A 23,572-nucleotide genomic window follows, 5' to 3' on the forward strand; every position below is an offset into this window, starting at 1 on the left:
AAATAAATTTTTAAAAAAAAATACAATTAGGGAAGAAAATATTAAGAAGCTCAAAAAGGATTTGGACAACAGTTTATTGACTGTCAAAATAGTTTTGCTAATCGATTAGTCAACAATTTGTGGCACCCATGGTTTACCGGCAATTGACGTCGCGTCCACATTTGTTTATTCATCACTACCAGTCAAAATGAATCCGACGTCTAACACCGTCAATGCCAGCCCATGGTTTTTTTTCACACTTCTAATAAGAAGGTTCACCAAAAATACAAAGAAAAAAAACTTCCTGTGTGATTAGAAAAAACATTGTCAAACAGTTTTTGTTGTGTGACAAAAATGAAGTAGTGCTGACGTGCGGTGTCATGAGTTCATTTTGCGTCATTTATTCATGCGCTGCTGTTAGTGCAGTCAATTATTCAACTCTTGCAACCTCAATAATTCAGCGCGAGAGGTGAGAAAGGGAGCTGCACTGAAGGGGGAGAAAAAAAGGGGTAAGTGTCTTATGACACACTTTTATAACTGACCTTTTAACTTCTCATGCCAGTTAGGAAAAGGTCACTCTGTGATGTTTAAAAAGAATTAAATCCTATTTGAGCAAGTATAAACTAAAACAATATGTACAATAGGCCATCCAAGATAAGTTGAGAAAAGTCTCCTTGCGACAAAAAAGTAAAATTTAAATGACAAATTAATTTTCTTTCAGTGCCACTAACAATGTTGCTGTTCTTTTTATTCTTCTAAGTTTTTTTTACTAGTTTATCACTGAGTCATCAACTCATCCTAACAAAAAAGGATACTGTACACAGGTTGAAAAATGACATAAATCAAATATTAAGATAAAATTTGCCAATGTCAAATGAATCTAAATAAATACCTAACTAAATCCTAAATCCTTACCTGTGCGGATCGTCATGACAGGCAAGGGAACGAGCGGATGCCTGCGACTGACTCCTCGCCAAAGCCTCAGTTAAAGCCACCGTCGCCATGGCAACCGCACCTTGCCCTCCCCTGGCACACGCCCACATTGCAGGTGTGTGGGTGTCCACTGGTCTATTGTACACTGAATGTGTGTGTATGTACGCATGTGTTTTATTTGTAGCTATTAGCATAGCATTGTTATCATCAGAAGTACAGCAGAAAAGGGCGCCAACTGCCAACTCACCCCTCTTGATGTGCTTGAGTTGTCTCTCGGCTTCGTCCCTCTGCTCCGTCAGTCTGCTGCACTGCAAGATGCAACATTAGACAACATTCAAAAATGTTACACAAAATTACACAAACTTACACTGCTGGCCAAAAGTATTGGCTTCCATGCAATTCTGTCAGATAATGCTCAATTTCTCCAAGAAAATTATTGCAACGACAAATGTTTTGGTAGTAATATCTTCATTTATTTTGCTTGCAATGAAAAAACACAAAAGATAATGGAAAAAAAAAAATCATTATCATTTTGCACAAAACTCCAAAAATGGGCCGGACAAAAGTATTGGCACCCTATGAAAAATCATGTGATCCCTGTCTAATTTGTGTAATTAACAGCACCTTTAACTTACCTGTGGCACATAACAGGTGGTGGCAATAACTAAATCACACGTGCAGCCAATTAAAATGGATTAAAGTTGACTCAACCCCTGTCCTTTGTCCTTATGTGTACTACATTGAGCATGGAGAAAAGAAAGGAGACCAAAGAACTGTCTGAGGACTTGAGAAGCAAAATTGTGAGGAAGCATGGGCAGTCTCAAAGCTACAACTCCATCTCCAAAGACCTGAATGTTCCTGTGTCTACCGTGCGCAGTGTCATCAATAAGTGTAATGCCCATGGCACTGTGGCTAATCTCCCTAGGTGTAGACGAAAAAGAAAAATTAACAAGAGATTGTGCGGATGGCAGCTAAAGAGCCTCGACTAACATCCAAACAAGTTCAAGCTGTCCTGCAGTCCGAGGGTTCAACAGTGTCAACCCGTACTATCCGTCGGCGTCTGTATAAAAGGGGACTCTATGGTAGGATACCCAGGAAGACCCCGCTTCTGACCCAGAGACCAAAAAAAAAAGCCAGGCTTGAATTTGCCAAAACTTACCTGAGAAAGCCAAAAACATTTTTGAAGAATGTTCTCTGGTCAGATGAGACAAAAGTAGAGCTTTTGGGGAAAAGGCATCAACACAGAGTTCACAGGGGGAAAAAAACGTGGCCTTTAAAGAAAGAACACAGTCCCCACGGTCAAACATGTCGGAGGTTCCCTGATGTTTTGGGGTTGCTTTCTGCCTCTGGCACTGGACTGCTTGACCGTGTGCATGGAATTACAAAGTCTGAAGACTCCCAACAAATTTTGCAGCATAATGTAGGGCCCAGTGTGAGAAAGCTGGGTTTCCTTCAGAGGTCATGGCTCTTCAAGCAGGATAATCACCCAAAACACTAGAAATGGTTTGAGAGAAAGCACTGGAGACTTCTAAAGTGGCCAGCAATGAGTCCAGACCTGAATCCCATGGAACACATGCGGAGAGATCTGAAAATGGCAGTTTGGAGAAGGCACCCTTCAAATCTCAGAGACTTGGAGCAGTTGGCCAAAGAACAATAGTCTAAAATTCCAGCAGAGCATTGTAATTAACTAATTGATGGACACTTAAAGCAGTTGTTAGCACTTATTTTTACCTAAAAAAAATGTTTTATCCGATTACTCAATTAATCGATAGAATTTTCAGTCGAGTACTCGATTACTAAAATATTCGATACCTGCAGCCCTACATTGCAATAAAATAATGCAAACTGGTTAAACTTGAGAGTAGCTGAGATCTGTCATGACAGAACATTACTCCTCGAGTTCAGCATTCGCTTATATGATATCTGGTGCCATCCAGCGTCGTGAATGGGTATAATGTCGAGACCCCGAACATAAGACGACTCCCACTTTTTCAGTCTTACTTCAATGCAAAAAACACCATCTTATATTCGGGCCAATACGGTATTCATTAATGCCCAGGATAGTGTCATGTCATAATTAAGGCGGTCTTATGGCATTCTTATGACGCCGCTGTTTTACCTGCTAGCGCAAATAAATCAACAAAAAAGCTGCACTTGACTATAAGCCGCAGAATTAAAAATGAGGGGTAAAAGTAGCGGCTTATAGTCCGAAAACTACAGTACTTCATGGAAACCATTCTCATTGTAAAACCTAGCTAGCGAGTGCAAGCGTGTCAGTGTGACGCTACACCGAGCTGACAGCATCATGGCAAGGTGAAACATCCTCACTAGGCCCCCCCCAGCAGCAGCAAGAAGCACTTGGCCCACTTTTTGGGACTCATCTACCTGCAGCCTCTCACACTAATAGCTAACATTAGCCAACCCCTGAGGAGGCGGCAGGGACATGCATGAACCTCTTGCATCGTAGTAACAACATTCAGTGTTTCGTTCAAAATGTCAAGAGCATGGCACGTCCGTAAAAAACATTTATGAACATGGAAAGCTTTTAATTTTGGGCATTTATACTACAACCATTTTTTGTTAGAAGAATTCAATGTTAGAATCGTTCAACATTAGAGACATTTAGCTTTTGCATGGTGCAAACATAACCAACATTTTATGTGAAAATGTAACAATATATGAACATTTAATGTTATGAAATTTCAACATTCTGTTTTACAAACATTTAACATTACAAAAACTACTAATTTTATTGTTACAATTAAGCCCTCGATGCATGAGTTTATATTTAACTCTTTCTGTACCGTTGACAGTGCTACAGGGGTTCGACAAAATAATGGAAACACCTAACATTTTGGCATCATAATCATTGAACATAAATGGCATTAGGAACATTTTAATGAGGTTGACCATCTTGTATGGTCGGCACAATCCCCAGACTTCAACATTATTGAGCATTCATGGTCAGTTTTAGAGATTCAATTAAGACGTCGATTGCTGCCGCTATCGTCGCTAAAAGAGTTCAAGCGAGGGTCAGCAACCTGCGGCTCTAGAGCTGCATGTGGCTCTTTAGCGCTGCCCTAGCGGCTCCCTGGAGCTTCTTCAAAAATGTTTGAAAATGGAAAAAAATTGGAATCATATTTTTTGTTTTAAAGGGATCCTCTATTTTTAAGACAAGTAATTATTATAAGATAAATGTTAGTATGAGTTATCATAATTTGATATTAAAACCCCTCTTAATGTTTTTGTTTTAATAAAGTTTGTAAAATTATTTTAAGTGATAGGTCACCATTCTTGTTACGTCGCAGTGCGTGACGTCACTGGTCCCGATGCCAAAATTCCAGCGTGTCAATAGTTAGCTTTCCCAGCATGTCGTCAGTTCTACCCTTCCTATTTGAACCAGATCTGAAAAGTGAAGAGCAGGACAGCACTGTCGGTCGTTCACAAGACGAGCTTCAGGGAAAAATGCGTGCAGCAAATAACCTGATCAGACAAAAGTTGGGCAAAACTGGTGATGCACTCGCTGTCTCAATGGCAACAGAGCGACAGAGTGCTATTGGGAAGTCGGGTTGGGAGCGAGAGTGTTGGGAACTCCGGTTTTATTAGCAGATATTCAAGGTAAGCATATTGCGTTTTCAAACAACCCACTATAATTACAGTGGGGAGAACAAGTATGTGATACACTGGCAGTGTATCACATACTTGTTCTCCCCACTGTATGTAGATTGTTAGCATCCAGAGCTGTCGTGTGCTTTACATACAGTACAGGCCAAAGAGCACACCTTGTGTAATCCTTGTCTAGTACATTGTAACGCGTGGTAGGTAGGATACGTGTATATAAGTACCAAAAAGGGGAGAAGCGTCCACTTATGCACATTTATTCACAAAAAATAATATTTCCACCTTGACCACTCTTCACTGGGGAGCTCAGCAGTACGCAAACCCGTGTTCCCTGACGAACTCCAACATTGTTGTAAGGTCCACGTCAGTCACTGTCGTCACTGTAGCGTGCCATAGTGCTTTAATTAATGAGTATGATTTGGGGAAAACTCCAACGAAGAATAGTCAACAAAAAAGATCGCAATCGTCATCCAAATCTGCGTTTTTTACTCACTCGAAGATCCAGGAATTAGACCGATCCCATGACAATGTTCCAGCCGCGATCAGGCCGTCGATTCCACAAAATAGACTAATCCGAAAAGCCGCGGTGGGACCGACGAATCAAAACAATGGACCGATCCGAAACCAATATTGCAGACGCGGTGGGACCTAACTTGACTGAGGATCCAGGATACATGTTCGGGCGCCAGTTGCAACGCGTGGTGGGTTGGATACGTGCATACAGGGACCAAAAAGGGGGAGAACCTTCCACTTATGCACATTTATTCACTAAAAATAATAATTCCACCTTGACCACTCACTTCACTCCCCTTGTTTCCATTTGACTGGAAATTGCATCCAAAAGCAGCACATCGTGGCATTTTACTTCGCGAGTTTAGACAGCAATAAGCAATTGTTGAACACGCTACACATTTGGAAAGATGCCATTGACGTCATCACTGCGAGCCCGCAAACCATGGCGTCAACTAACGGTCAAAATATGTACTAAATATTATAAAATATTGCCATTGATTTAACCTTTTATGTGTTTCTAACAACATATTTTAGTACAAGAGAACAATTGTGGTTTATTAGAGCCTACATGTATTTAAGTTAGAGGATCACTTTAATATGGTTTCTGTAGGAGAACAAACGTAAAACATTCTTCCAATTCATTAATATTGGAATGAAGTTAAACTTGAGGCGGCATCGTTCAACAGAGTAGTCACGTGGTGCGTCATTCTTTATAGCAGTGTTTTTCAACCGCACTAGTGTGCCGTGAGGGATCGTCAGGTGTGCCGCAAGAAATTATCCAATATCGCTTTTTTTTTTTTTTTTTTTTTTTTAGGTCATTGGGCGGAGTTGCAGTAGGAAGGAAAGATTAGGTAGAAGGTTGCGGTCGTGTGCAGTTGAGCAAAGTATTGCTCGGGTCACGTTCAAGAACTGCTCGGATTTTCAGCCATCAGCCACCTTGCTGTCCTCGACAATGTGACCCCGCACATCTACTGTACATCATTTGATTAGACGTGTCAAGTGTCGATAAACACGAAACTGTCATTTCCAATTTATCCATATGTGACGACCCTCCATCCTCGCTTTGTTTTTCATTCCAACACATTGTCGAGGACAGCAAGGTGGCTGGCTGATGGCTAGAAATCCGAGCAATTCTAAAATACGACACGAGCGTCTATGCAACAACGCCATGGGTCATGCAAGCTTAAACGTCATCTCCAAACGAAACAACCTTCTCTTCAAACTATGGACTATTTTGTTTGCCTTCGTGAAAACACAGAGAAACAGGCAACTTTTTTGAGAAAAACTACAAAGGTAAATGAGAAAGCTCTCAAGGTAAGTTAGCTTGTTGCTAAATCCAAAAAGTCCTAAACTTTGGCAGGGCCATTAATACTACCTGTCTGCAACGCCATTGTCAGCGAGATGCTCGGCCCTTATGCAGTTAAAGACATTGCCAAAGTCCCCCAGATAATTCTGAGCTTTTCAAGCCTAACTGCTATAAAAAATATAAAAACAGTGAGGGAGAGAGCTGTTAAAGAAGATTCCTGTCAGGCTTTGTGTTCATAAACTTTTAATCATGAAGGTTCAGTATGTACAGTCCCTGACAAAAGTCTTGTCGCTTATCCATTTTGTAGAAACAATTGCTAATAACCTGACTTTTAATGATTCAATTGGTTTCAGAAATGGCTCATATGAAAGCTAAGACCCTCCCAAATGATGTTCAATGTACAAAAATATATTTGTTTCACTGAAAATAGATGTATTCAATGAAAACATAAAAAGTCAAATTTTGGCAAAACAAAAGCTTTTTCGCCTACAGAAAGTAGTGTGAAAATTGAACAAAAAATGTACTTCAAATACAAAAATATGTTACGTAACATAAGCGAATTAAGTAGTGGTGCTGTGAGATCCAAATTTAATATTTTGTATTACTTCCATGGGCTCCGGCAAGGATTCATACAATTTATTGATCAAGTCATTAGGAACATTAAAGAAAGCAGTCTTGCATGCCTCCCAGAGTTCATCAACATTCTTGGGTTTTGTCTTCGATGCTTCCTCTTTCATCCTACCCCAGACATGCTCAATGATGTTCATATCTGGTGACTGGGCCGGCCAGTTCTGGAGGATCTTGATCTTCTTTGCCTTGAGAAACTTTGAGGTAGAGATTGAAGTATGCGATGGAGCACCATCCTGCTGCAGAATTTGTCCCTTTTTATTGTTAGGAATGTAAAAGGAAGCTAAGATCGATGATATTTCAGACTATTTATGTTGCCTTCCACCCTGCAGATCTCTCGCACACCCCATACTGGATGTAACCCCAGACCATGATTTTGGTAATGATGTAACCACCGAACTTCACTGTTTTCTGAGTGAATCTTGGATCCATGCTGGCTCCTGTAGGTCTCCTGCAATATTTGTGCCAACTGTGGTGTAATTCAATGGAAGATTCATCTGAAAAATCCACCTTTTGCCACTTTTCCAGCGTCCATCCTTTTGACAGGCTGTGGGCCTTGGCAAATGCCACATGTTTTTTTAATTGTTTGCACCATGAGAGATAAATAGTCTGAAATATCAACAAATCTTAGCAGTCTCTTACATTCCTAACCATAAAAAGGGACAAATTCTGCAGCAGGATGGTGCTCCATTGCATACTTCAATCTCTACCTCAAAGTTCCTCAAGGCAAAGATCCTCCAGGACTGGTCAGCCCAGTCACCAGACATGAACATCATTGAGCATGTCTGGGGTAGGATGAAAGAGGAAGCGTGGAAGACGAAACCCAAGAACGTTGATGAACTCTGGGAGGCATGCAAGAATGCTTTCATTGATGTTCCTGATGACTTGATCAATAAATTGTATGAATCCTTGCCGAAGCCCATGGAAGTCACACAAAATATTAAATTTGGATCTCACAGCACCATTACTTAATTCGCTTATGTTATGTAACATAATTTTGTATTTGAAGTACATTTTTTGTTCAATTTTCACACTACTTTCTGTAGGCGAAAAAAACTTTTGTTTTGCCAAAATTTGACCTTTTATGTTTTCATTGAATGATAAATCTATTTTCAGTGAAACACATATATTTTTGTACATTCAACATCATTTGGGAGGGTCTTAGCTTTCATATGAGCCATTTCTGACACCAATTGAATAATTAAAAGTCAGGTTATTTGCAATTGTTTCTACAAAATGGATAAGCGACAAGACTCTTGTCAGGGACTGTATTTGTAGCCGACTTAGTCATTTTGATAGTAAGCTAATAGCCTATAACTAATACTGTACATACAGTATTTGTTGCCTTCATTATAATGCTGATATAAGGCTCAGGCTGCAACTAACGATTATTTTCATAATCGATTAATCGGACGATAAATTAAACGATTAATCGGATAAATGTCACTTTTTTCAATTGCCTGCACAATTTACATTGAAGTTGTTTTAGCCATGCTGTTAGTTACAATGAAGACAAAATGGATGACTTTTTCCTTCAAAAATAATATTTTATTTCAGCTTCCTGACTTAACTGTTGTCTACAACTGTATCGATTATCAAATTCATTGGAAACTAATTTATTAATCGATTTAATCGATTAGTTGTTGCATCTTTATTAAGAAGCTATATTTAGACAGTAAGACGTTCAAAAATTGGCAAAAATGTGAATTGCTGTTTTCCAAAGTAAAAGCAGATTTTTGTTCATATCCTATACTTTGACTTATCAGATTTTTTTAATTATATTTTTGTTAACTTCACAACTGAAAAGTTATATGTATGTGATAATTTCAAGAATTTAGACAAGTTTATGGGTGAAGAAGATCCTAAATGATTAATCTGTTATGAAAATAGTTATCAATTAATTTGCTAATTGATTAGTTGTCAATAAGAGGCTCAAAAAAGAGGATTCAGACCATTTTTGGGTAAACAATTTTTCTAAATCATTGATTGCCTATCAAAATAGATGTGGATTCATTACAGTCAATTTTCATCGATTGAGTGCTTCAGCCCTAGTTGGCTTTTGAAGGAAACCATAACTACAATGTGGCCAATGACAAAAATGACTTTGACACCCTTGATCTCCACAAACAAATCTTTTCTCCCGTTCTTCATAAGATTTGACATGTACGATATGGAATGCTTTGGCTTATAAACGTTTATTTTAATACAGTATGAAAGGTTAAAATAATGTATAATGAAATGAAGACATCACATATTTTGTTTATATGCAAATGTGCAATTATGGTGAGTGCACAGATGAATTTAGGGAGGGGTCCTGAAAGCCCGAAAAAGCGGGTGCGCTCATAAATCACAACAATAAATTACTATCTTCCATCTCATTGTTGTATATTCACACCACATGCACCATTGCCTTGCTATGTTGAACGGATGTGATTTTGACGTGCTAAATAAAAGCGTAAGAGATTAAATGAAGGAAATGCCGGTTTTTACCTCCGTGTGCATGTGCGCGTCCTTCTCCTCTTCACATCCTTCGCTCGGTGAGGACGAAGAACACGGAAGCATTTTCGATTCACTTTGGACTTGGATAAAATTGGAATTTCATCAGTAGGAAATTGAACTATTAAAGCGGAAAGGGTGTGAATGGGTTAAAAGGAGCTCGTTTTCGCCGGTCCTGTCAATCTTTTTTTTCCTGTGGAGGACGGATGAAGAGGCACTCGGAGGACCGCTGCAACCGGCAAACACGGCCCCCCACCTTTCTCTGACGTCACCCAAAGTGACGTCAAAAATGCTGAAGCGGCAATAATAGCCCTAAAATTACTGATCTTCAAAAATATATTATGTCAAACCAAACAAAAGATTGAATTAAAGGGAAAAACAATTATTACCGTATTTGAATCCAAAGATGAAAAAAAATATTTACAATATTAAATCTTTAGATATCGGTCTTTGTCAGTCACGTGCCCAAACGAGCGTACACGCCCCATGCGCCATTTTGAGTGTACCACGGATGTAAACAAACCAGAACAGGAGTAGCTCCGACGCCACATTACTGCCTCCAACTTCATCGCTGGATATAAAAAATAAAAAAAACTCCCTCGTTTACGGTATCAGCGCTTACATTTTAAAAACTATAAATCTCTCGAAGCTCACGGACATTTAACGAATGGCTCGCTGCAGAATCTCCGCATTTCGACCGCAGGACTGCGACAACACAGTCGTCACTCTAGTTGCTCCTCTCAGAAACATGATACAGCTCTTACTTGAAACATTGTTGAACTTGAATTGTACCTTGAATATCATCTTAAACATCGCATGACTAAAACAGGTGAAGGAACTGTCACAATGACATGCAAATTCATGTAGATTGCACAATATATTGTTTCAGTGTCGACATTGCCATGCAAAGATGTGCAATTCTCTCAATGCAGGACTTACCATGTGAAGTGGGACAAATTTACTTGAACACGTTATTCTACAACTAGTGTTATTTATTTTACTTCAAATGCATATTTTATATTCCCTTGTATTGCTATTTTTTGTTTACCATTGTGGTGCTGCTGTTTTGATTGAGAATTTTAGTAAAAATTATATACAGTATCTAAAAAAGTAAAACTGTCAAACTTCTCGTTTAGTTAGCAAACATCATATTTCCTATTCAGTGTTTATCTCCACAAAATTGTTTGAATGTAAATAGTAAAAAAAAAAGTACTTTTCATTATCAACACCAACACTAGTTCTTTATGTACCTAAGAGAGGCAAAGAGTCAAGAAGACTTCAAAATCGTCACTGACATACTTTATTAAACAGGTTTAAGTCATCTGCAAACGTATAAAAAAAACTTTGCTTGTACAAACACTACAAAAAGAAAACTAATTGTACTAAACTACTGTTGGGCACTGGCTTGTCAGGGCACAGCAGACAGTGACAACCTTATCCAACATTGTGGTTTCTTCACCTTCACATGAAGAATCATGTTTATGGGTATGGTTCCTGCTAAGATCTTATACTTCTGACAAACATTTCCGATGACCCTTTCAACATGGATTCTCAAATGTGTTTTCCTAGTTTCCGCCACATCTCTAGCTGCTAACTGACAGCGGCCTTTTGTAAATGCTGGGAGTTTGACATCTGAACACTACATGCCCACACATTCCTGTATGTCAAAACCTCTGTCAGCCAAGACAATGTCCCCAGGTAACAAATTATCAAGAAAATCACTGTTCAGGGTTATATGTTTTTCACTTGTATGACCTCCCCAGCCTTTTGATAAGAAACAAATGGCTCCCTTGGGTGTAATACATATTAAATACTTCATAGTGTGGTGGAGCTTGTAGCTGGAAAACATTTGGGCACGTGCTTTTAGATTTGATGGGTTTTCTGTGAAAATTTCAAAACGGTCAATAATCACAGTCTGTGTCACATCCTGATTGGTGTTGTGCGTCTCATCCTCTGTGATTAGCTGATCACCTTCTTCTCCAGCTTCATGTGTCCCCTCTTCCGTCTGTAGCTGACCACTTTCTTCTCCAGCATCAGGTGTCCCCTCCTCATTCTGTTAGTGACTGTTTATTTCACCAGGCTCAGATGGCCCCTCCTTGGTCTGCAGCTCTTTAATGTTTGCATCCTGCTGGACCCTCATCTCTGGTGCTTGCAGCGTCTCTTTCCATAGCTGCTCACGCCTACTTCGTCTTGCAGAGCGCGCAGTGTTTGTCGGTGTAACAGATGTGTGTCAAAGATGTAGGGATGGTGCCCAGTCTGGGTCAGTCTCCATCATTTCATAAGCTGGTTCCCCTGCAATCACATTAGGATTTATTTAGAAAGCTAGGTAAGATTGGCTATTTCCATGGCATTTCATGACATATCATATTCATTAATCTAAGTTTCAAAACGTAAATCTGAACTTTAAATTGTTCTTTGTTCAAATTGAATTAAATTTCACATCACTTAATATGATACAAAACAATGCAAGTCTGTCTAGACTCCAGAAGCTCATGCAAAATTGTTTCGCATAACATGCATTTTTTGGAAAATAACTTATTTTTAATTTTTGTATGTCTTACTATGTTGAAGAAAAAATGTTAATAAGGTTATATTTTATGTGAACTGTTTTTTATGTATTGTTGTTATTTGTTATTTTATGTTCTGTCGTTCAATTAAAAAAAAAAAAAGCCCTAATATTACTAATAATATTATTTTTGCATGTCAATGTACTAATATATACTAATATATAGACTAGTATATTTTTATTGACATTATATTTACTTCTTGTATCAACAATAAATATATAACACTTTGTCTTATCTTGTTCACTCAAAGGCACAGAAACATGATTATTAAAATATAAATATATATGAATATAGATATTTTTTAACATTGACGAGCTATAGTGACCGTCTGGATTCACATATCGTAGTCATATTATGTTATGGCAATTTTCTTTTCTTTTTTTTAAGATTACAGTTAACGGTAGGATTTTTAAAAAATATATCTTAAGCGTTATGTTGTCCTAACTCTTATTCGAACATTTATAGATATTCTAAATATTAGTTAGTTACGTTCAAAATACGGATGTATGTGAGCGTTGAATCTCCGTTGCAGCAGGGGGCGCTCGTGATGAACTCTCATTTTAGCGAACATTTAATAAAAGCTTTATTTAAAAGTGCAATCCAACAAACATTGAATGCTTGCATTTTGTTGCATAGAAATCCCTATTAGAAACACTAAAATTACGATTCGAATTGTATTTACATAAATAATCTCCTACATCTATCATATCAAGATGAAAATATATGAATAGGTCAGCTCGTAGCCACTTCCGGTGTAGGTTCACTATCCCGATCCCCTCACTATCCATTCGCGGGGCCTGCGCTTGACAGTGACGTCACGCTATTCTCGCTATATGATTGGCCGATGAGTCGAAATGCTCTCCCGTGAAATGCCTGTTTAAAAACGAAACATCGGTCATCATCACAACAACGCTTGTTGCACGAACTATTGTGTTCTTTCTTTGTATAACCATGGACGACTTTTATGAGGAAATTTTCCACTACTTAAAGACAGGAGAATACAGCAGCGGGACTCGCTCCTCGAAATGTCCCAAGGCCCGAAAGGCCCACATTCGTGGGGCAGCCAAAAAGTACTCAATCAAAACTAAGTTTAACCAACAGTAAGAATTTGAAGTCATTTTTTCTTTAAGTTAATGTTGTGTTTTCATGTTACATAGATGAGCGGTTGTTTTACAACCATCAAGGGTCACGGGAGAGCATTTCGACTCATCGGCCAATCATATAGCGAGAATAGCGTGACGTCACTGTCAAGCGCAGGCCCCGCGAATGGATAGTGAGGGACCTACACCGGCTTGTGACGCAGCCGAGCCAAAATGGCGTCGCGCTACTACCAAACGATGCAGGAGACGTTCAAAACGAACAACAAAAGTCGCGAGTTCCCGGCGCATTCGGCAAAAGTTCACTCGGTGGCGTGGAGCTGTGACGGCAGGAGACTCGCGTCGGGATCCTTCGACAAAACTGCCAGCGTTTTTGTCCTGGAAAAAGACAGACTAGTGAGTTTGGGATCGGTCTCCAAGATGTCGTGACCTGATGAATGGGTCGAATGAGCTGCCTTGACTACTTGGGAGTATGAATCAAACTGAGATATCTGTTAACCTTTGCCTTTGCTTTGAAAAACAATCAGACAAATAGTTACATAGTATTCACAATATTGCAACTTTTCCCAATACATACGTTGTGCTTCTAATGCACATTTCTAGCCAATATGTAATGCCCAGAGTAATATAACAGTAAACAAAACTAGAAACTGCAATTTCGGGAGAAATTACTTCTGGTCTAGTAAACAAAATTATATAGCGGAAAACACAGACAAGCCTGAAAAAGCACTTTCTGCTCTTGCACCCCACTTTAAAATGAACTGCTGTATTTTAGGCCAAAGGAACCGTTGTGTTTGCTAGAACAATATGTCTGTATGCTGCCATAGCACTATTTTTAATTTGTCTGTTTTACCCTGGAGACCCTCGTTTACAGACACCGCGCAACCGCTTTTGTTTCTACTCAGCCGTAAAGAGAAGGTAATTATATTTATTCGTGCTGCAATGATTAATCGATTAACTCGAGTAATTCGATTAGACAAAAGCCAAATGTTTGCTGCTTCGAGTATTCCTTTAATTAGTGTGGCTTTGCAATGGTTTGTTTTGAAAGTGCCTTAAGTTTGATTGATTTGGGTGGATACACTGCCCTGTAGTGATAACAGTGAATATGACATAACTCATGTAACATACATGGCTGAATCCAGCTGCTCCCTGTTAAGACCACATATGGTTTTAAGTTTTTGTTTGAGCTAATATTTTTTTTATGCATTCGTAATTTAGTTTATAGACGTGTTTAACTGTTTTTGTGGGAATATGAGTTTGAATGTTTAATTGAGAGCATTGCAAAAAAAAAAAAAAAAATTAGCATTTTATATCATTTAAGATAGCAGACTTTTGCTAACCAAGGTAGTCAATTGTTCTTTTGTTGCACTTAGCTCCTCATTTATTAATTTTTTATACCATTTTACGCTAAGCTCGTGTATTTTATTTCTAAATGAATGTGCAATTCTGCATAGTTTGAGGATGTTAATTTTACATCTCCTAAAATATATTCTGCAACACATTAAATATTCCTAATCCGATTACTCAATTATTCAAACTAACTAGTTGATAGATTAATAGACTACTAAATTAATAACTGCAGCCCTAGTACTTATTATGCGAAATGTCTATCATTTTTAGCTTAGAATCATTCATTGATGTCTAATATTTACTTTTAAAAAAACTTTAAAAAGATTATTCACTCGCATATTTTGAACTTTTTAACAAATTACGTTGTGATGAAAAAAATAATGTCTGTGAATAAGTAATGGATATCTACCTCATAACTATCTATTGATTGTATTTTTTTTGTTACTGTCGCATTTTCCCCAATATTTTAGATGATTGTAATCGATCCAAAAAAAGAAAAATTGGAAAAAAAAAACGTTAACAAGGGTAAATATATGAAAAAGAAAATCTCGACCACTCCTTGATGTCTGTGATTTCTGCATTGCGACCCTTGTTATATTACAATGTTTCACCCATAAAATCCCCCCAAAATCCGGCTGTGGCCATTCACAGCTGTGTCTTGACACTCGTTGATACATGCTACATGGAGTTTTGGGATTGTAACAAGGTAATTATGCGATAATATCTCGTTAAAATCATGGCGTCTTTAATTATGCTCTCTCATGCTCTCACATACAGTTAGGGTTTCGCTGTTTAAATTTTATATATTTATATATTTATAAATTGCCCCCCTGTTCAAAATTTTTCTTTCCCCCAGAAAATTGAGATTTTTGGCTTTCCAATGATGTATCACACATGCATATAGGAAATTTCTGAAATTTGGCCAAATTGCCAAATCTCACAGCGGAACTTCAAGTCACCTGAGTGTTTTCCGCCATATATATATATATATATATATATATATATATATATATATATATATATATATATATATATATATATATATATATATATATATATATATATATATATATATATATTCAAGCCGATGAGTCGACTAGTATCAAAATTTACTGGTGATCAATTTATTATGAAAATATTTGAACCATTTGAATTACTCGCTATATGACTGGGGAACTAATGTTGTGCGTGTTTGCAGGTGAAGGAGAACAATTACCGCGGCCACAGCGACAGTGTAGATCAGCTCTGCTGGCACCCCAGCAACCCAGACCTCTTTGTCACTGCGTCGGGCGACAAAAGCGTCCGAATATGGGACGTACGCACTACCAAGTGCACGGCCGTCGTCACCACCAAAGGTCGGCTCCGTAACTCTTCTTCAAAACCTTATTCAGCAGCCTAACCTCGACTTCCATTTCCGATGTCGGCCGCAGGAGAGAACATCAACATCTGCTGGAGTCCGGACGGGCAGACGATCGCCGTGGGCAACAAGGAAGATGAGGTCACTTTCATCGACGCCAAAACGCACAAGGCGAAGGTTGTAGAAAAGTTCAAGTTCGAGGTCAACGAGATCTCATGGAACAACGACAACGACATGTTTTTCCTCACCAATGGCAATGGATGCATCAACATACTCAGGTGAGAAATGCCAACAACATTGCCAGGGTTTCCCTTTCCCCTAGGATTTCTTGAAGCTGTGGTGGTGAGCTACATCGGAGTCGGACAGTCCCAACAAGTTGTGCCGCGGTGAAATTTTTTCATATTATGACAAATGAGAATCTTTTTTTCTCATTTATTTTTTCCAAGAAGAACTATAAAAAATATCTGTTTGAAATACCGTGGTACCTCTACATACAAAGTTAATTCGTTCCAGGACCTTGTTTGTAAGTCGAAATGGTCGTATGTCGAGCAGGATTTTCCCATAAGAATACATTATAATTGGTTCCACAGGCCAAAAACCTACACTAAAGTCTTAATAAATACTGATGTTACTATTGCAAATAGAGGTGTGCGAAATTTCCGATTTTTAGATTATTCGTGATTTGGCCATGGAAGATTCGAGAACGATTCACAAACATCCAAATTCCGATCATTGAAATATGTCAAGTAAAGCGGAAGTAAAACACACTCAGCGCGGTCTTCGGGACGCAATGAGGAACGGAGCGAGAATAGCTAAACATCAGGCTTGTCATGACCCGGCCCCTCGTGTAATGCCAATGCTCAACTCACGGCTCTAGCTCAACTCATGCCGCGAGATTAAAAAAAAAAAAAAAGAAAGAAAAAAAAAACATACCTGACTGCTGCCGACAGCTCCACATAATGGTACGGTAGATATCATATTTATATAGGACTAGATGCAAAATAGACTCTGTGGCGTTAGCAGCACTTGTACAGAAAGCTAGTTGCGGGCGTTAGTAAACGGCAGCCATCTTAAAGCAGTAGACTTCCCTGCAAGGCTGTTGTAGCGAACCTTCCAAGCGAACCTAATTAACTTTTTATCTAAAATACTCCTGAATCGGTAGAATATTGACTTGAATCTATCTTTAAAATAGTTTTAAAACTTTCACATGTCGAAAGTAGACAAAAGGGAAATTATGGAATAACGGGAGCAATTTTAACAACTTTAACGGTTGATTCACAACATTAAATTAATTGAATGTAGTTTAAAGCTGCTGATACAGAATGGGGATTTGAGTATTTTTTTTAACTGATAACTTGATACTGAAATAGTCGTTTACTTAAGCATGCGAGGCTTTTTTTTTTTTTTTTTTTTTTTTTTTTTTTTTTTTTTTTTTTGTAACGTACAAAACATTAAAAGCAGCTAAAAGCGGGGGGAGGGAGGTGTCATCAATAATCGATTTATAATCGAATCGTAGCCTCTGAATCGTAATGGTAATCGAATCGTTGGGTGCCCAAAGATTCCCACCTCTAATTGCAAATATCAATTACAAAGAGCAAAACAAATACATTATGAATAACAATCAGAATAATAATACCTGTAATAATGTAACAAACTGGTTTTAATGTGGCAAATGTGTTTGCATGGTGTACCTGAACGCATCGCATGGCTGACTTGACGGAGTGAGCCTTTTTACTTTCATTTTGTTTACTTGCTCTGGGGGACACTAGGTGTGTTGTGTTGCACAAGTTGATGGAAATGATTAGAAACCTGACAAAGCTGGCGATTTCTTTGGCGATGTTACCACAATAATAATTGCCATAATAATTAACCTATAAAGACTGGCAAACGGAGGGGGACCGCCGAGATACAGTCTACGGCTGTATTGTTGAGCCATATCACGGATCATATCCACCATATCCATCTTTATGTCAATGGTTAGCATCACCTTTTTCCTTTTTTTTTTCACCACCTGCACTAACATTGTTGGAACCCATGTTGATTTCGCTTACAAGAAAATATGCCCTGCGTCCGTCTTGTGGGAATACAAAGAAACTGCGGTGCTGTCATAGATCGTCGTATTTAGAGCCTGTCGTCGGATGTCGAAACAAATCGAGAGTCAAATTTTACGTCGGATGTCGAAAAGATCACGTGTCGAAGCAATCGTATGTCGATGTACCACTGTATTTTACTAACCAGGCTAATGTCATAGCTCTCAGCTACGATAAAATGCGTAGTTTATTACATCTACCTACATCTCATAGTCCTTTTTTTTCTTGTCTTTATTTGGCCCTAATACATACTCCATTACCACAGCAATAATAGTTCGTCTGTTAACGGACTCTCATCTGTTGACAACTTAGATCTTAACACTTCAAAATACTCATCTGAAATTACAACTTGTGATATTAGCAACGAACAAATGCTATGCTAGTATGGAAAAATTTGGGTCAAACACACGCCATAATGAACTTAAACGTTATGTCAATGTCCATATTAAGGTCGTTTTCATTGGTATAAAGCAGAATTATATTCTTTAACTTGAAATACCTTTCTGTGGATTTTTCTCCCAATTTCCAACTCCGCACCAACATAGTCAGGCACAAGCTTGCAACAGGAGAACCAATGTGATTTTCATAATAAAGCTTGTAAAGGAACAATTTTTATTTGACGTGCTATTTCAGACGACTTCTGGCAAATAGTGCGTAAATAATGAACTATATATATTTATTTAGACATTATACTGCCCAAAACGGTGCCCGACAGCCAGCTAACACAAAATGTTCTTCAATAAACCACAAGGCTTGGTCTTTTCTTGCCTTTATGTGAAGTCACTTGTTTTTATATTATGAAACTATAACACAGAAATATACACTTTTTCAATATTCTATACACTACAAACTGTACAACACACATTATCACATACACAACTATCATATAGATGTCACAACTTGCTTGAGCTACCACTAGCCTTAAGTATAGGCAGGCCACTATAATACAACAAGACTTAAGAAGTTTTGTACATATGACTTTTCTCCACAGAGGTATGCATATACTGCGCATTTCCCACACTGGTGCATATAGCAGCACAGACGTATTGTTAAATTTTACAAATTATAAAGAATGCATCTTTAAATTAAAAAAAAAAAAAATGTAATTTGCAAGGCGTGGCAGCTTATATTTTGGTGTGGCGGTGCGCCACAATCTTTTGAATGTAGGGGAAGCCCTGATTGCTGTAATGGCTAACTTTAAAAAAAATAAGCTAATGATCGCGATCTCTGTCCCTCCATCTCAGTCTAAATGTATTGGATGTCTATTGCCACTAATCGCACTAAAACATAGCATTTGTCAAATTGTTTTAGTTACCCGGAGCTTAAGACCATCCAGTCCATCAACGCTCACCCGTCCAACTGCATCTGCATCAAGTTCGACCCGACGGGCAAATACTTTGCCACGGGAAGCACGGACGCCCTGGTCAGCCTTTGGGACTTAGACGAGCTGGTGTGCGTGCGTTGCTTCTCCAGGTAAATGCCCTTCAGAGCTCGGCTCCACGTGAACCTGATAGTAATCTGACGTGACGTAACACACGGTGCTGCAGGTTGGACTGGCCCGTGCGGACGTTGAGCTTCAGTCACGATGGGAAGATGTTGGCGTCGGCATCAGAGGACCACTTCATCGACATCGCCGAAGTTGAAACAGGTAGAATGGCCCCCAAACGAGTCTATTAATCATAATCGTCATAATATAAACAATACAAAATGCAGCATAAATAAGTGAGAGAATATTTGCTATTAAAAGGCCCGAAAAGGATTTGGATAATTTTTAGGTTAATACTGTCTCAAGACAATTAATAGTTGTTAATTTATTTGATAAATGATTAGCTGTCAGTAAGTGGGATATACAATACAGGCCAAAAGTTTGGACTCACCTCATTCAATGCAACACAAAATGAAGGTCCCAAACCCACTGATAAAGCAATAGATTCCATTAATAACCCTAAAAGGCATACCCGTGAAGTCAAAAATCATTTTAGAAAAATTTTGAACAGGAGGGCATTTTAAAAAATAAATAAACCCCTAGCATAAGAGCATAATTAAAGACGAAAGATTTTAACGAGATATTATCGCGTACATACCTTGTTTCGATACAAAAGTCCGTGTAGCATGTATGGCCACAGCTGGACTTTTGGGGGATTTTATGGGTGAAACATGGTAATATATCAAGGGTTGCGATGCAGAAATCTCAGGCATCAAGGGGTGAGATTTTCTTTTTTATATATTTACCGTTTTTAACACTTTTTTTTTTAATTTTTTCCAAATTTTCTTTGTTTGGATTATTTATCATCTAGTATATTGGGGAAAATGCGACAGTAACAAAAAAAATACAATTAAGCGATAGTTATGAGCAGTGTTGTTAATCTTACTGAAAAAAGGTAATTAATTATAGTTACAAATTACTTCTCCCAAAAAGTAATTGCGTTAGTAACTCAATTACCTGAATGTAAGAGTAATTAGTTACTTGGCAAAGTAATTGGTGATAATTACTTTTTTTTTTTTTTTCCCTCAAAAAAAAAAAAAAAAAAAAAAAAAACATTGGCCACACTATGTGAATTTTTTTGTGAAGGTTTTTTGTACAATTGGCCCGAGCCCAATTCTTTACCCTAATTTACCCTTTACCCTGAATCAACTGTTAAAAGTTGTTAAAATTGCTCCCATTAGTGCATTAGTTCCCTTCTCTCTACTTTCGACATATGAAAGTTTTAAAACTGTTTCATCATTTAAAGATAGATTCAAGTCAAGATTTTGCCGATTTAGAAGTATTTTAGATAAAAAGGTTACTCAGGTTCGCTAGGAAGGTTCTCTACAACAGAGCCGTCCTAAAAAGTCTACTGCTTTAAGATGGCGGCTGTTTACAAACGCATCTCGTGCCGTGTCTGTCATTTTGCATCTAGTTATATCTATATACAGTATATGTGATGTCTACCATGTCTACCATATCTACCATAACATGCGGGCGTAGTTTGTAGGCTATCGGCTACAACATGTATTATTGGAGCTACCTAGCATCGCGTTTGCTCGGCGTCACAACTTTCTTGCCTCCTCCCCACTCCTGCTCTGCTCTGTCATCTCGGTGAGTCAGTCTCCCTCAGACTTTTCGACCAATATAATAACGCATAGTAACGCATGCCTTTCCGTCCTCAGTAACGGTAACGGCGTTGCCAAGATGAGAAAAGTAATTAATTAGATTACCCACTACTGAAAAAAATTAAGCCGTTATATTGTAACGCCGTTATTGACAACACTGGTTATGAGGTGCATATCCATGACCTATTTACAGACACAATTTTTTTCATTGTGACGTAATTTGTTTAAAAGTTTAAAGTATGCGAGTGAATAATTTTTAAAGTCGTTTTTTCTTTTTTAAACATCAATTAACGATTCTAAGTTAAACATGACAGACATTACGAATAATTTCTTTTTATAGCTGGGTTGAAACAAGCGGTTGCGTGGTGTCTGTAAACGGAGGTCTCCAGGGTAAAACAGACAAATTAAAAATAGTTGAGGGCTTAATGTGTCATGAAACTGCTATGTCAGCATATAGACATACTGTATTGTTCTATCGAACACAACATTTCTTATGGCTTAAAGTACAGCAGTTCATTTTGAAGAGTGGGAGCAAGAGCTGAAACTGCTTTTTCAGCCTTGCAACCTTAATATAGACGAAGATGCTCTTGGAGTAAATTAATTGAGTAAATGGAATTAGGAGCTGGAGTGACAAAAGCTCACTGTTGCTTTGGCAGGCGAGAAGCTTTGGGAGGTTCAGTGCTTGCCCACGTTTACGGTGGCCTGGCACCCCAAGCGCCACCTGCTGGCCTATGCCTGCGACGACAAGGATGACAAGTACGACAACAACCGAGAGGCGGGCACCGTCAAACTCTTCGGCCTTCCCAATGACTCCTGAGCTCAGAGCCGAGGGCTCTACAAGAAAGCTTTTTTTCCCCCAGTACTCGTGCTGCAAGTATAAGTGATGAAACATTTCATTGGCACGTCTTGATGATGTCATCACAACGGGGCTTTTGTAAAGTATTGTTTTTCTTGTAAAAAAAAAAAAAAACTTTTACTACTTTTACTATTAAACCTGATTTTGTTACATCTCAGTTTTCCATTGTCTCTGTTCTTGATGGACAGAAGATCTGTCATGTCACGTGAGAGTGGGGGCGGGATTTGTTTCTGATAGGTCACTTTTCATTTTGATTTTGCGTTTTCCTCCTGGGAAATGGGAAAGTAGCAACACTTTCGTTCGGTCGTCGCCATTGTAGTCCAGTATATTTGAACTTTTATGTCCAATGGTTGATTATAATTTTAAAATGACAAAAATAATAAATTCAATTTGTAAATTCATATATATTTTTCAAAATTGTGAGTTACAATTAACAAGTTATGAATTTATTACTCACTACATCATTGCCATATTCTATGCACTGTACTGTACATATGTACTACGTACGCACCTTAATTTTAAACTGGAGTACTACCAAATATGTCCACAAAATTATTGAACTAGCTTCAGTTTGAAACATACTTCAACAGGAGCAGCCCGTAGTCAAACCTGGTGCGTTACGGTCAAGGAACACATTTTTCTACGGTGCTTTAAAGACTCCACGTGATTGAAGAGGCCGGCGTGATCAGAGAATGGCAAGCTTGAGCCTGATTGGGTTAATAGAGTCTTGTGAATATTGATGCGATGTCTCATTGGTGAAACTGGTAGAGCCATTGTTGGCATCACTGGCAAAAAATAGTAAAGTAAAATCTAATATGTAGAATAAAGAGGAAAAATATAACTGCTATTGTAGCCCAAAGTAGCGAAGGAAGAGTAGTGTTTCTTCTTACAAATCTACAGTGGTATGAAAAAGTATCCGAACCTATTGGAATCTCTCACATTTCTGTATAAAATCACCATTAAATGTGATCTGATCTTTGTCAAACTCACACAGATGGAAACACAGTTTCTGCTTTAACTAAAACAACCCAAACATCTATAGCTTTTCATATTTTAATGAGGATAGTATGCAAACAATGAAAGAAGGGGGGGTAATTGCACAATCACATTTAATATTTTGTTCCCGACCCCCTTTGGTATCAATAACTTAACCAGACGCTCCCTGTAGCTGCAGATCCATCTGACACATCGATCAGGACTAATCTTGGTCCATTCTTCTCAAAAAACTGCTGTAGTTCAGCCAGATTCCTGGGATGTCTGGCATGAATCGCTGACTTAAGGCCACAACATCTCAATGGGGTAAAGTCTAGACTTTGACTTGGCCACTCCAGAATGTGTATGTTGTTCTTCTGAAACCATTCTGAAGTTGATTTACTTCTGTGTTTTGGATCCTTGTTGCAACATCCATGCTATTATTAGCTTCGACTGTCTGACAGACGGCGTCAGGTTTTCCTGCGAAACATGCTGAACTTTTGAATTCATTCTTCTATTAATGATTGCAAGTTGTCCAGGCCTTAAGGCAGCAAAACAGCCCCAAATCACGATGCTCCCTCCACCATGCTTCACGGTGGGGATGAGGTGTTGATGTTGGTGAGCTGTTCCATTTTTCCTCCACACATGAAGTTGTGTGTTACTCCCAAACAATTCAACTTTGGTTTCATCAGTCCACAAAATATTTTCCCAAAAC

General features: G+C 38.4%; 2 protein-coding genes across 8 annotated transcripts in view; one reads left to right on the forward strand and one right to left on the reverse strand.

Moving 5' to 3' along the window:
* shtn3 (shootin 3) overlaps positions 1 to 9,733 on the reverse strand; it is a 48,145-nt gene extending 38,412 nt beyond the window's left edge. For 5 of the 6 annotated variants that reach the window (XM_057849893.1, XM_057849892.1, XM_057849891.1 and 2 more), the window contains exons 1-2: positions 9,470 to 9,733; positions 1,160 to 1,220 (exon numbers count right to left, since the gene is read on the reverse strand). In XM_057849893.1, the coding sequence (XP_057705876.1) occupies positions 1,160 to 1,220; positions 9,470 to 9,541 (133 nt within the window). In that variant the 5' untranslated portion in view covers positions 9,542 to 9,733. Of the gene's footprint in view, positions 1 to 894; positions 923 to 1,159; positions 1,221 to 9,469 lie in introns of those variants that run through there. The other variant, XM_057849894.1, reaches the window with a different exon arrangement.
* Positions 784 to 21,992, forward strand: thoc3 (THO complex 3). Of its 2 annotated transcripts, none has more exons than XM_057849898.1 (6): positions 784 to 1,027; positions 15,688 to 15,844; positions 15,920 to 16,124; positions 19,248 to 19,409; positions 19,484 to 19,584; positions 21,686 to 21,992. In XM_057849898.1, exons 1-6 carry the CDS (start codon positions 932 to 934, stop codon positions 21,844 to 21,846), a joined length of 882 nt encoding a protein of 293 aa, XP_057705881.1. In that variant the 5' UTR covers positions 784 to 931; the 3' UTR covers positions 21,847 to 21,992. The 2 variants fall into 2 exon arrangements, with proteins under 2 accessions (XP_057705881.1, XP_057705880.1); XM_057849897.1 differs by lacking the exon at positions 784 to 1,027 and adding an exon at positions 13,325 to 13,535 and having other exon boundaries at positions 21,686 to 21,989.
* Positions 21,993 to 23,572: the final 1,580 nt, after the last annotated feature.

This window comes from Corythoichthys intestinalis, chromosome 11 (assembly GCF_030265065.1).
Source record: "Corythoichthys intestinalis isolate RoL2023-P3 chromosome 11, ASM3026506v1, whole genome shotgun sequence".
NCBI lineage: Eukaryota > Metazoa > Chordata > Actinopteri > Syngnathiformes > Syngnathidae > Corythoichthys > Corythoichthys intestinalis.